The sequence below is a fragment of the Eschscholzia californica genome, unplaced genomic scaffold, assembly GCF_041429995.1.
Source record: "Eschscholzia californica isolate CP2 unplaced genomic scaffold, dmEscCali1.0.p SCAF_4, whole genome shotgun sequence".
NCBI classification, from domain to species: Eukaryota; Viridiplantae; Streptophyta; class Magnoliopsida; order Ranunculales; family Papaveraceae; genus Eschscholzia; species Eschscholzia californica.
In genome coordinates, this window is record NW_028238461.1 from 15,449,570 (window position 1) to 15,464,177 (window position 14,608).

A 14,608-nucleotide genomic window follows, 5' to 3' on the forward strand; every position below is an offset into this window, starting at 1 on the left:
ATGTGTTAAGTCTCAATTGAGTTTCTCTTTCCTATGTGGTTAATTTGAGTATCTCTAATTCAAGTCCTTCTCCAATGCAACACTCTAAAAAACTCTAATAGATACACATGTCACACATACATTTAATAGGAAAAAGTGGTTGAGAAAGAAAAGTTTCCTATTGGTCCAAAAATTAAATTTGATGACTAGTACACTTAAGACTCTAAAAAGAGACCTCAAAAATAGAGTTTCTAGTTGAGACATCTTAAAACTTAATGCTTCCACATCATCTTAAGATCTCAATTGAGTTTTGCATTGGAGATGTTTTTTCTCAAAAAAAAACTCTAAAGTCCTAGGTGGCACTTAAGATTTTAAGATTGAGTCTTGCATTGGAGATGCTCTTAAGTGTCCTAGTCATCAAATTTAATTTTTGGACCAATAAAAAGTCTTTCTTTCTCAACCACTTTTTTCTATTAAATGTATGTGTGACATGTGTCTCTATTAGAGTTTTTTTAGAGTATTGCATTGGAGAAGGACTTGAATTAGAGACACTCAAGTTAGTCACATAGGAAAGAGAATCTTAATTGAGACTGAACACATATGCCAATTGGAGTTTTTTTTTTTTGAGTTTTGCATTTGGAGATGCTCTAATACTCTATAAACTCTTAAACCAGATCAGAAGATTGAAATGTTGTTTAAGCTCCATTAGTAGAGAGAGAAAGTATAGAGAGAGAGTGAGAAAATGGAAAGTCGGATTCTGACAGTATCCAATAACGAAAATGGGGATTTTCAAACAGTTCAAGAAGCAATCGACGCTATTCCATTTAGTAATACAATCCGAACAGTGATTCGAATCGCCCCTGGGGTTTACAAACAACCAATTTACATACCCAAAACGAAGAATTTCATTACCTTTGCTGGGTTAAATCCAGAAGATACAATCCTTACTTGGAATAACACCGCCACAAAAATTGATCACCACCAGGTAAAAAAAAAATCAATTTTTTTTTCAAAACCCAGTTTTTGATCTTCTTTCTTAAACTATTTATCATTTCTGTATTAGGGTTCTCGTTTGATTGGAACTGGTACATTCGGATGTGGAACTACCATTGTTGAAGGTGAAGATTTTATAGCAGAAAATATCACGTTTGAGAATTCAGCTCCTCAGGTATGACTTGATTCTGATTCTTCTTCCCCAATTTAGCTTTTGGGTGTGTAATTTTGATTTGATTAATGGGTTTTTTTCTTCTCAATTTTTGAAATATTTGATCTTCTAGGGTTCAGGTCAAGCAGTTGCCATTAGAGTTACTGCTGATAGGTGTGCTTTCTATAACTGCAGGTTTCTCAGTTGGCAGGTAAGTTTCTAATCTTGTTAATTGGTTGTTATTTCAATTCAATATAGACTATGAGATTAATAGATTATTATAATTTGATTACTTAAAACTTAGTTATCGATTTATAAGTGAGTAGAAATACGATTACCAGAAGATATCTACTGAAATTTGCAACTAACTAGACGAACTTCAGTACTTCAAAAATGAATTGGATTTTTTCCAAAGGTTTCAACTTTACTATAAAAGGTGCAATGTTACTTAGGTTTGCAGATTGCTCCAGTACGTGGTACAGGTACCGGTACACATACGTTACCTTGTGATTATGGGGTACGCTAGGGGTGCACTTCTTCAGTACGCTATCCGCTATGTTTAAACTATTTTTACTAGCTCGAAAATACTCTCTATGATGTATAGGGAATAAATACACCTGCTCTCAGACATTTTATCTCTATTAAACTTAAAACCTTAACTAGTTAAACAAATTATGTATTAGTTAACAACTCAATTATTTAACTTATAGACTTTTAGAAAGAAATTTGGTTAATTAAGGTGGAGATTTGGACCCGGCCAAGAAGGATACGTGGATCCCGATACGCTATATGCAAGGGAGGTAGAGTACTATTTGGTAACTCTAAAAAGGCGTAAACTTGAACTTGGGAATGCTTAGTTATGAAGCCAAGCGCAGAATCCTTCATCTACTCTATATTTCATCGTGGTGGAGTCCTTGTAAATCATTTATGAAGTAAAACATAGAAACATTATAAATGGCATTTGCCGATTCTTTAAAACGGGTTCTATGTCCACCTGTTTTGATTCTTGTAATGAAATCCTGTTTCTTTTACTTGGTTCTTTGGTTTTGAATTATAGACTAGTCTTACTTGAATGTATGTTTATGCAGGATACATTATATTTACATCATGGAAAACAATATCTGAAGGACTGCTATGTTGAAGGAAGTGTGGATTTTATCTTCGGAAATAGTACTGCTCTATTAGAACACTGCCATATTCACTGCAAGTCAGCTGGATTCATAACCGCACAGAGTAGGAAATCATCACAGGAGTCTACTGGTTACGTGTTCCTCAGGTCTGGCTCAGTTTTATATTTATTTTTTTTTCATGGCATAACCTTTCGACATGAACCCTTCTCTTAATTTATGGTGCTACATCTTTTCAAATGTCCAAATTTTTGTTGCTAGAAAGTTTAAAAAAATGTGGGCAGTATTGGATCGGTTCCTATATTCCAAGCAAGTCCACTACACCGATGCCATGTTTGGCTTGGGGAAATGCAGTGCAATTATCAGGTGCATTCTGAAATAATTTGTGTTATATTAGAATTAAGCAGGGATCGCATTCCAAGGAGGACTTCAATTCCTCCTAAAGAGACTTTCTTACCCAAGAGGTGAATGGGTTTGCAATTCCCTTTTCCTAGGAATCGTCAATCAAATAACGAACGGACAAAATCAATCTCTGCTAAACCTATTTCTAACCAAACCAAACAATAAGGTAATGCGATTACTAGGAATTATATTACGGGATTGTTGTTCCTGATAATTGCTTTTGATTCCCACGTGCCAAACATGCTTGCTTGTGGTAGAAAGACTTATCAAATGACATGTATTGGGTATGGCATGGTGAGTTTTTTGTCGATTAAGCATGACATTATTTTCTCAGTCTCTCTCTCTCTCTCTCTCTCTCTCTCTCTCTCTCTCACACACACACACATACACCTAATCAGACTACATTCATTATGTATGCAGATGTACAATTACAGGCAATGGAGGAGCAGCTTATTCATATCTTGGGCGACCATGGGGTCCTTTTGGGAGGGTAATCTTTGCATTTACATGGATGGATTCATGTATCAAACACGTAGGGTGGCACAACTGGGATAAATGTGAAAATGAAAGAAGTGCTTGTTTCTTTGAATACAGGTTATTTTCCTACTTATTCTTACCAACATGATATATTCATCCTAAAGAAAACAAATTTCATAGTTGTCATGACGATACGAATGCAAAAAAAAAAAAGTCAAGCGGTTACGGTGTCTGAATGAGTTACTGTTTGTTGTAAAATATGCAGGTGTTTTGGTCCAGGTAGTTGCCCCTCTAATAGGGTGAATTGGTCTCGAGAATTGATGAACGAAGAAGCAGAACAATTTTTGCTGCATCAGTTCATTGATCCTGAGCCAGAAAGACCATGGCTGGTCCAGCGAATGGGACTAAAGATACCATACTCGGCCTAGCAAATTATGACTGCAAGTTACTAGAAAGACTTCTATGTCGAATAAGAAATCCTCGTCGGGAGAAGTATCATGTACTCTATGTAGTGTTAACTAAGCGAAATTTTGGAACAACGAGTACTATTAAATGTAGTAAGGTAATACTAGATAATGGGTTTCTTGTTCTTATGGATTGGTTACTCACCAAACTCTAATTTGAAAATGAGTTTCTCTTCTTGTGTTTATGGATGAGTTAATAGCTAGTTTTTGGTAGCATTTGGGTACATCTTTTTGTACATGTTTGGGAAACTGAATCAACAATTGTGAAGCTCAGTTTGATTGAGCGGTAATATGTCTATCTCCACAAGAGAGACTAGGGTTCGCATGTTATAATTTGAGGGGAAAAAGAAGAATTTTTCAAATAAAGAGAAAAAATAGTAATATTGATGGCTGCTACCGGTAGATTTAAGATTCTACGACAAGGTTCAAAGAACAAAAATAGTCATTTATAACCGGAAATGATTCACTCCAACTTTGATCAACTTCACCAAAAAGAATCATTTACAACAAAGATAAATTCTTTGTTAGATCAAACATATTTGGGTTTACAGAAAGCTAGCTTCTTAGATTTTAAAAGCCTGAATTCTTATGGCACAGAAAAATGAACTTGAAAGGAATATATGAACAATTTGTATCTTAATGAAGTACCACAGAACAATGTCATTCGATTCATTACAATATTTGTAGAATATTCAAGCTTACCAGTTTCCAGGTAGACCAAGTCGACTCAGCCAGTAAGAGAGTGAATGTTGGTATGATAGAGAAATGAGAGATAAGCATTCATTCTCTGCTACTATGGTTAAAGATGCTCCAGTGATGATCTGTCGATAGAGTTTCCTTGATCTTTTCTAGTCTCTTGAGAATTTCCAGAAATGAAGGTCTTTGATTCATGTTAGCTGCCCAGCATTCCTCTGTTAACCTAAAACATCCAAATTCATAGATATAAAATGCACTGAAACCACATAATAACGACCACTAATAAATGAATTTCGATAGGATAAGGAAATACTAAGCATGGGGTTCATCTTGAGTCCCGCCATTCAGAATTTAACAGATGCTTATCTGAATCGCATGATTGGCTCTATAAATGATACATGTTCCAACTCAGATCGAAGTTGTTGTAATATAATTGAATTGTATGATTTTGATATCAATGCTAGAGAGGTCAATATGTGTGAAGTCGTTGGAAACTTGTGATCATGAATTTTAGCTCATTCACATCTAAGTGATGTAACTTGTACCACTATAACAAAAGCTTTGACAGTTGACTTACTCTTTTAGTTCTGGGAGGATTCCCTTAGCACGAAATACGGGTCTATGTCCATCTGCCACATATCTTGCTGCGTCATAAGGTTCGTAATTTGTCATTGGTGCACTCCCCTCGAGCATCTACAAAATTTTAAACATTCACATTATGAAATGATGGAAAACATATTTCTCTTTTTTCTGACAAAAAATAGTTAAGAAGCAGGATTACCTCGTATAATATCATGGCAAAAGAGAAGACATCTACTTTTTTATCATACTTCCGATGCTTGAAAACTTCGGGTGCCATATATCGATCTTTTGATATGAATTCAAAAAACAAAAAGGACAATCAGTTTTAAGCAGTAATGACTAATTTGTATTTCCTCGTAAGGAAGTTTAATATGTACTTACAGCTTCCAGTTTCTCCGGTCATTTTGTACACGTCGTGAGAATTCTTAACCTTGATGAGCTTGCTTAATCCAAAGTCCCCAACTTTCAAATGGTCAGCATTGGAGTTGACTAAGAGAACGTTCCTGAAAATCAATCAAAATTTAGCAGAATATACCGAAGTAATAAGTATACACTTCTTGAATTCTAGTAATACTGATGAAAGAAAGAGAACATCCTGATGAAGTGCTCAAGGCTATCAGTTTATATAATAATGTTTGTTGTCCACCAGAGAGTCACCATTACTAGAAACCATTTTATTCTAAATATGATCTGCCAAGGAACAAATGCGGAAGCGAAACAGAAGCAAAATTGATATACGATGAGTAATGTACAACGCAAACAGAATCATTAATAGAACCCACCTTGGCTTCAGGTCTCGGTGAATTATGACATTTGGTTCATTATGCATATAAGCCATGCCCCTGCTCACATAACATCACAAACTTCAATCAGTAATTGCATAAGCTTGTTTAACCTTAAAAGGGACCATTTCGTTTTATTCATCAGAGCTAGAACCAGTTTATATATGTAACTAGCAAGCTTAAATAAGACAATGGGTATCGCATGAGTTACGTCGGATAGAAAGATAATTCCTACTGACGCTTCGGAAAAAAAATCATGTACATGAAAACATAAGATATTAACAGTTTGTTAAACATCATTCTATTAGATACACCTAACCCACATTTTTCACTGCCTACAACCTGATGGTTATTCAGATTTGGAAGCTGATAAGCTTGAAATAGACTCAACAGGATTTAAGGCAAGTTGGTAGGTTTCAGATACTGAAATTCAAAAAGTTTCCTTCGAAAGACAACATATGCAAGATAAGCTGTGCACCCAATAATAGGATGAAAAATCATTTGGAAGCTAATCTAACATTCGGTCTATGTCTATCAGCTATAGTTTCCTATATATTTCTGATAACTACCTTCCTCTTATAATCCCAATGACATTCTTTACATATCACTAAGAACACGGAATACCTGGCAATGTCTAGAGCAAAATTAACAGCTGTTGATGGGCTGAGTGCACCCTTTTCCTTGAGGTGCTGATGAAGATCTCCCTGAAACATATCAACAAAAATCTTAATTTGAAAGTAAAGTAACTGCTATCATGAATAGCAGATAATTCACATCACTAACAAATAAATTAGGATAATGAGTACAGGTTTGAAATTACCCCTCTTAAAAACTCTGTGATTAACATTAGAGGCTTCTTGTCAGTGACTGCCCCGAGAAATTGCACAATATTTGGATGCCGCATTTTCACTAGCAAATTGACTTCATGTCTGAAATCCTGGCTGAATCACATGAACAAGTTTAAATTTCCGATAAGAGTTAAAAGCAATCTCCGTGCAATTAGTCATTACTACAAATTATTTAGTTTTGAGGAATGACAAATCTCTTTATTTCCTAAAAAGAAGAATCATGAATCTCAAAGGAATTGCATAACCATAAAATGCAGGGGAGAAAACCTAACGGTATGAAGAATCTTACACGACCAATCTATCATCTGAAAGAGATGGAAGAATACGTTTGATAGCTACTGGAGTTCCTCGCCAATTAGCTTTCACAATTTCACCGAAAGACCCCTACAAGCATAAGTTATGATAAACAAAGAAAAAACATTATGTTAGCAACATAAATCAGTAGCTACTGTACTACGATTCGGTTGTTTGACAAGTATAAGTCAAATTACCCAAAAATAAAATAAAATAATCAAGAGGTAAAGACTAAAGTTGATTTTTCAACGAGTAGTCTAGGACCTATTAACCTCCTGCATGAAGTTGACTATACCAGAAATCCTATGTCAAAGCTGAACTTTTATCTTTAGGATATTGTCAATTAGGTTTGATAAAAGATCCCAGTAAAACTAACAAAAAGGGAGGAAATGGAGTTCAAGTGGAACATTCGTTTAATACCTAAGCATAGCGGCAGGCTGATAAATGTAAGCTATGGAAAGTGCACACTAAAAGGGATATGCGGTATTACTCTCCTAAGAATTAACCTTAGTCATCAAGGTGACTGGACAACTTCAATTAATGTGTCCACCATAGTAATGTACTTCCTTGTCCTCCATAAAATCAGCGTACTCATTGCTATTAGTTGCAAGAGCAATTTGTTCAGATTTAACATGAAACAGTGAACAAATTAATTTGACTTAAAACAAGGAGTAAACCCAAAAGGAACCCACTAAACAAAATAGTTCTTTTAAACTAATTGACTGCATAATGGTTATTTTCTCTTTCCATCTCAACAAGCACAGAGGGACCAGCTGAGGTATTAAAATGGTATTGTCTTAATAACTCCAAGACACAGCTTCGGCCATATTCAGATCTATGTAAGTTATGTAACAACGCTACGACCACCGACTTTTCCAACATGGGTAACTCGTGTGCTGTCTGACTTCAGATCTTTTCTTTCAAGCCGATAATAACGGCAAATTTGTGTTGGCTGATATACTCGGCAATTACTGTCTGGCCTATCAGCTAGTATCAATAATTCAATATCATATATTTTGCACGCCTCTGTTACCTTTTGGAAGCCCTGCATAGAAAACTTTAATCTAGACTCCAGAGCAATGCTTTATGTTCTAAACACGATAATTGAAAGTGTACAAACAAGATATACAGTAAATACAAAATCTTGTATTATTATTGGTAATTTGCCCACTGAAGTGACTTAAAGTGTATGACAAGAGTATCCAAATTTAGTAGGTAAAAACAAATATCACCTTTCCTATCATGCTTGAGCTTGAGAAATCCAGCTCGGAAGGATCAATTTCCCAATCACACTTATTTGGAAGAGGAGGTGGAACTGGTTTTGACTCGAAATGGCTTCCAGTTTGTCCCTGCAGAAAGCATACTTCATTCACCGTCCAAAAAAAATAAAAAAGATGACTTTGTTTCAAGTTGCAATCAAGCAGTTGAGACAACAAGTACCAGGTGAACCGATACATGTTCCTTATTCGATAGATGGCGAGCAAAAGTAAAACACGTATGCATATAAAAGCAATTTGCAGTGAAATGGTTCCAGAACAAAAGATAAGATGGCATATGAAAAATCATTTAGTTGCATAGCGGAATGCGTTATCACTGTTACCAGAAACTTAACAATTAAACCCTGTACAGAATAAACATGATTAAAGTTTAAATCTTACACTTCAATATAAATCCTTCATCTCAAGTAAGAATAAGTTTCACAATAGTGAATTTGCCTTTGGCACTGCTGTTTCAAAAATTTACACCCTGCGAGAGCTATACGTTTTTTGGAAGTCAAACAAGATCCTTTGGGTGTAAAAGTAAAACTAAAACGGATAACAAATTTCTTAAAACATTAAAAATTTCAGGCAACAAAGGCATTCAAAAGAAATATATAACAAACTAGCATAAGAAAATGTAGGCCATTTCTATCAAAGAGATTGTTCACTAAGGGGAGGAGTACCGGTTGACATAAATTACAGGTGAACTTTCCAAGAGAACAAACGAGCATACGAAGTTGCAGCAGAACATAAAAATCAATACAATTGTTCTGAAATTAATGCATACTAATATGTGAAAAGGAAGTAATCACTTACCATAAAGTTTCAACAACTCTATCATGTCACGTTTTTTAGCTCCTTCAAAAGAAATATATAACAAACTAGTAGAAGTAAATGTAGGCCATTTTTACCTAAGAGATTGTTCTCTAACGGGAGGAGTATCGGTTGACATAAATTACAAGTGAACTTGCCATGAAAACAAACGAGCAACCAACGTTGCAGCTAAACATAAAAGTCAATACAATTGTTCTGGAATTAATGCATACAAATATGTGAAAAGGAAGTAATCACTTACGTAAGACAAGCCACCATGAAGTTTCAACAACTGTATCATGTCACCTTTTTTAGCTCCTTCTGCATCAGCTAGGGGCTGTCAAGAAAGAACTAATTAAGACTACAAATAGTGGAAATTCAGCATGAGTGTGTGAATAAGTTCGATACAGGAAGAGAAATGCGGATATGCAACTCAGCAGATTGGCGGACAACATTCTAACACACGCGGCAGCAAAAGAAGCAACAGTACTTACTTTTAAATACAAAAGAAAAAAGGAAGTTGATGAATGCGAAAGATATAGAAATGAAGATTGGTTATAATGGATAAGAAATACAAAAGAAGTAAATACTGATTGATAACTTTGGCAAAAGTAAATCGAAAGTTCAAATTTCCTCGAATAACCAATTGTCAAATCTCATCCTCTTTCAAGATAATTTCCGTCCTCACACAATGAGACCATAACAATTGGAAAAACCCAAAACAAAACAAAAAAGTAACTCAAGCAAAGTAATCAATGTTCTCCAAGGTCTTAGTTTGAACAAAATGACTAGATACCTCAAGGAAGACGTACTCATCATTCTTCTACGGACGATACCTAATTTTTGTTTATATCACGTTACAGTTAACCACAATTCAAGATTTTGAGCTATGGTTTAGAATGTTTTTTGCAAGAGTATTGTCTTTATCAGAACAACAAATGGTTTTGGGTGTCAAATCATAGTTGTCCACAGCTGATTTTCCATTTGGTTTTTGACTAGTTAATTGCAAGCTATGTTTTTGATCTGCTAAACTGAATTGCTCAATTATAGTCTTAAAACTACTAATTCAATTAAAACATAACCTAAAACACTTAATGATCATGAAATTCTGAACTTCAAGTTCCAAATCTAACATTGTCTAACTTAATAACAGAGGAAGTCTCACAGATTTGAATCGAATTGTAACCTAATGAACACAAAATTCAACTAAACTAGGTAATCTTGGCAAACATACATATGTAGAGAGAGAGAGAGAGAGAGAGAGAGAGAGAGAGAGAGAGAGTTACAGTGTTCTTCCAGCGATCGAGAGCATTAACATTAGCGCCATGATCAATAAGAATTTGAGCAATATCAGTCCAACCATGAAGAGAAGCAACATGAAGAGGAGTTCGATTATCGTAATCAATGGCGTCAACAAGAGATTTATCTTCTTCTAATAGTTTCTTAATAGCATTAACATCATTTTGATGTGCGTTCCAAAGAATCAAAGACGTTCTACTCACTCTTGATTTTTCTTTATGTTTTTCTGGTTCAACTCCGATACTGCTTCTTGGAGTCTCAGTTCCAGTAGACGCCATTAACGATTCATTTCCAACCGATTCATCTGAATTCTCTCCTTTTTCACTCATTGAGTCCAAATCAAGAAACAACAAATCTTCAAATTCCGAAGATCTGGTCGAATCAAATTGGATCTGATATTAGAAGATGATTTCTTTAAGTTTTTGCCTTTCTTTCTTGTTTTATTTTAGCTAATAAAAAAGAGAAGACTTTTCTTGATCTTACTTTTCTTTCCTCTCTCTCTCTCTCTCTCTCTCTCTAGTCTTTCCACCGCCGAATAGTATTGATTTGTTCCATCGTTCTCACAGGTATAATGCTATATTACGTGTTCCTTACTCTTCGGTTGACAATATTTGGGAATTTTTAGGGAAACCCCTCGCAACCTATGTCCAATTAGATATACTCCTAAGAAATGATACGGTGCCGATTGTATCTCGTTCCGGCAAGATTACGTGGACATACAAGATTGGGTTATTTCCCTAATGGCCCCCTACTTTGTGACCAGCTTCCTGCCTGGCCCCCTACTTTACAAGAAATACCCATATGGCCCCCTTCCGTTATAACACCGTTACTCTCTCTCTTCCATTTATTTTCTCTCTCCTCCAACATGTTTTCTCTCTCTGCCACTTCGTTAAACCAGCCACATCATCTTCACCGGCAGGGTCGCCGGCCGGCCAAATTTCCGGCCGGCGACCTTCAAACTTTTTTTTTTTTTCTCTCTCTCTCTCCAAAAAAAAAAAATTTTTTTTTTTAATTCTCTCACCTCTCTCTCTCTAAACTCCGGCGAAGGTTTCCCTTCGCCGGAGTTGAGAGAGAGAGAGGTGAGAGAATTTCTTTAAAAAAAAAAAAAAAAGAGAGAAAAAAAAGTTTGAAGGTCGCCGGCCGGAAATTTGGCCGGCCGGCGACCCTGCCGGTGAAGACGATGATGTGGCTGGTTTAACGAGGTGGCAGAGAGAGAAAACATGTTGGAGGAGAGAGAAAATAAATGGAAGAGAGAGAGTAACAGTGTTATAACGGAAGGGGGTCATATGGGTATTTCTTGTAAAGTAGGGGGACAGGCAGGAAGCTGGTCACAAAGTAGGGGACCATTAGGAAAATAGAGAGTTTCAGAATCTTGTATGTCCGGATTTCAAGTCGGGAAATGAGATCGAATAAAGCATAACGACTGCTATTTTCTATAGCCAATTAGAAATGCCCCTTACTACTAACCAAATGAGATCTCCAAAATTAGTTTCATTTAAATGCTTGTTTGTTTGGTTAGGAGTGTCAAATGACAACAATATCTTTTTAGTTTTCTTGAGGAAGTAGATCATAGAACATCATAGCTTAAACCCATAATGTTTTAGTCGGTTATCACTTAATCTCATTCATACATTTTGTATTATGTTTTAGTCATAGTTTGTAAGGTAGTAGTTTGTACATGGCAGAATAATTTTATATCTTTTTAAATGGTAAGTTTGAATTTTGTGGTCTATCTAGTAGAGAACATTTGTATTGCCACCCAACCAAAATGGCTTTTATAATCACTTATAGTTATTGAACCATATCCACATGATTTTGGAAGTGTTATATACTTAAATCATCCTAGTGATTTTAATAGCAGCTTGACAATTTTTCTTCTTGATGCTTTGGCATAACGATCTCCCGAACTTAAACAACACGAAGTTGTACCTCGTGTTGGAAATCGATAATCCAATAGGAAAGTTCTTTATACTTTTGACTAGGTTTCGATTGTTGAAACAGTTCGAGGAACGCACCGTTGTGTTCGTCTCGTCGTGGGCTTGAGTTTGAAGCTTTGGTTAGTTCAAAACCGGTTCCTTATTAATAAAATATTTGTTTTCGAAGTTTGGGTTTAAATCTGAGAAGATGTGATCTATTTAAGGAAATTCCCACATCTGATAATTAAAAGGAAGGTGATGGTTTATAATAACTTGTTATATCATACTAGAGTATGAATGAAACAATGATCCAAGGCTTGCGTGGTTTGCACCGCGCACGCGCGTGGGGTGGGTGTTTAGGGCACTTTAGAGGCGCCCGCACACACTTTACACGTACGCATCGTCGCCAAGAGGGTAGGAGTCATTATTTTTGTTGTATACTAGAGGCAATCCGACTGACAAGATTAAATCTATATTTGAACGTTGAGATATGAGAGCCTTAATTAGATGATATTCTGACCGTTGTGATCAACTATGATCCAACAGACCAGATTAAACATGTGCATCGTCACTAGGAGCATATGAGCCATTATTTTTGTTGTATACCAGAGGCAATCCGACAGACAAGATTAAATCTATATTTGAACGTTGAGATTTGACAGCCTTAATTAGGTGATAGTCTGACCACTGTGATCAACTATGATCCAACGGGCCAGATTAAACTCGTGGATAAGTACCTGGTCCCTTCAAAAGATTGTGATTAGGGAATGATCGAGTGCCCAGCTAGAATGCCAAGTAAAATGCCCAAATTTCCTCATATAGAAACAAAAGCGGTACCCACCCTAGTCAGACTTTGAAAAAACCTTGTCTTTTAGTGAATTCCACGTCAGCTGGGCACCCTTTTGGTCACCGAACTGGGCACTCTAGCATCTCCCTTGTGATTATTCCCTCCAGATGCGACTGTTTGTTAACAGTCACCTCTCACATGTAAATAAGCCATAAAATCAATCTTTAAAACTACTTCAAATCAAGAAAGGTTAAAGCATTTAAGAATTGTTCAATATTTACTTACGTTCTGAAGATTTTCAGATCCAAAAATATTGAATGATCTAAAAATAAGAATATTTGCTCATTTGTAATTCATATTACACTAAGGATGCAAGGTGAACTCTCTCTCCGGATGAGTGAGTCTTTGCTGGTCGTAAAATGTTAGTTGTATCTCGTATGAAAGTACTATTGTGTTATAACTAAAAATCGCGGAAGCTATCGAACCTATCCTAGAAATTGATCCGATTATGAAGATTAATCGAAAAGCTAAGCCAAAATCAAATATGCGAACAGAATTTAACGAGGTTCGGCTTAAAGCCTACGTCCTCGGGCGAACAAGAAATCTTTATTGAAGGATAGATGAAGACGACTAACACAACCCGCAAGTTCGTCCCAAGATGGTACCGTATAGTAATAACCTTCTATACTAAATCTTCGACGACCGAGAAATTTAACACCGCTCAAAACTATGAACAAAAAATTTCTCTCTCACTTGCTCTCTCTCTTTAGCTCTCTCTAAAGAAGAGTTGTTGTTGCTTGTGTTGGTGTGTTGATTACAAAGCACTCAACCCCTATTTATATATATTATAAGCCAAAAAATTGGAAACTGCCTATTGAGCCAAAAAATTGGAAACCATCCCAATTTTTGGAAACTGCCTATTGCTGCCTCTTAAACCGCCTCTCCACTTTTGGAAACTACCCTCTTACATATTGTCTTCCATGATAGCTTCACTAAAAACAGACACCCATTAAGCCAATTAAGTAATTCAGTACTCATCTTATTTGGATAAGGTGCAGGTTGCAACCTTTGTGAAACACCCATACTATGGTGAAGATGAGAATTCTCACTTACTCGTCATGTCCAGTGAAGAAAAATCGGAGTCATTTACCCGAAAAAGATAGAGGAGAACGTTGTAGCATATGTACTATAAGATACTGTGACATGAATACATGATATGAGCTTATTGAGATCAATAAGCTGTAGTTTCAAATATCATGTGCAAGTTGCACATCTAACTCATTTCTCTGCTTGTTTCAGTACATCTTAATTAGCTTACCCGCACTCATGAAAATGTTGACCCGCCTTATGTCAACATTTGGTAGCCCAAGTGGCCGATAATGTCGACATAAACTCAAAATCTCTGGAGGTCTTAAGTTCGATTTTCAAAGAAGAGGATTTCATGGTTTATTGAACTTTCGCTATTGAAGTATAAATAACGTAATAAATTTGTCGGACTTTTTAAGTCATGTTTACTTGGATTTTAGGCATCTTTCATTATCGGTTTAACTTAGGCAGTTGTCAACAGGGCCGGCCCAACTAGTTGGGGGGCCTAAAGCGAAGCAAAATTTGGGACCCCTTTCTATAAACTATGTAAGAAAAACCCAAAATTTGGGCCCAAATACGAAAAAAACCCACTCGGGAATAATAATGTAAAAAAAACACAAATTTAAAAATGTTGGCAACACTTTGAATTTGTT

The 14,608-nt window shown here is 35.9% G+C and overlaps 2 protein-coding genes across 2 annotated transcripts; one reads left to right on the forward strand and one right to left on the reverse strand.

Moving 5' to 3' along the window:
- Positions 1-518: 518 nt before the first annotated feature.
- LOC147543122 (pectinesterase 31-like) lies at positions 519-3,776 on the forward strand. Its single transcript, XM_086637014.1, has 6 exons — positions 519-964; positions 1,043-1,147; positions 1,257-1,334; positions 2,212-2,399; positions 3,073-3,246; positions 3,395-3,776. Exons 1-6 carry the CDS (start codon positions 722-724, stop codon positions 3,555-3,557), a joined length of 951 nt encoding a protein of 316 aa, XP_086493140.1. The 5' UTR covers positions 519-721; the 3' UTR covers positions 3,558-3,776.
- A 317-nt stretch (positions 3,777-4,093) lies between these two features.
- Positions 4,094-10,793, reverse strand: LOC147543123 (serine/threonine-protein kinase VIK-like). The gene is made up of 11 exons (XM_086637013.1): positions 10,154-10,793; positions 9,130-9,204; positions 8,028-8,144; positions 6,791-6,885; positions 6,474-6,594; positions 6,278-6,357; positions 5,654-5,713; positions 5,253-5,374; positions 5,071-5,156; positions 4,867-4,982; positions 4,094-4,512 (listed from the first exon to the last, which is right to left on the reverse strand). The coding sequence occupies exons 1-11, from the start codon at positions 10,493-10,495 to the stop codon at positions 4,374-4,376; spliced, it is 1,353 nt and encodes a 450-aa protein (XP_086493139.1). The 5' UTR covers positions 10,496-10,793; the 3' UTR covers positions 4,094-4,373.
- Between the last annotated feature and the right edge of the window lie 3,815 nt (positions 10,794-14,608).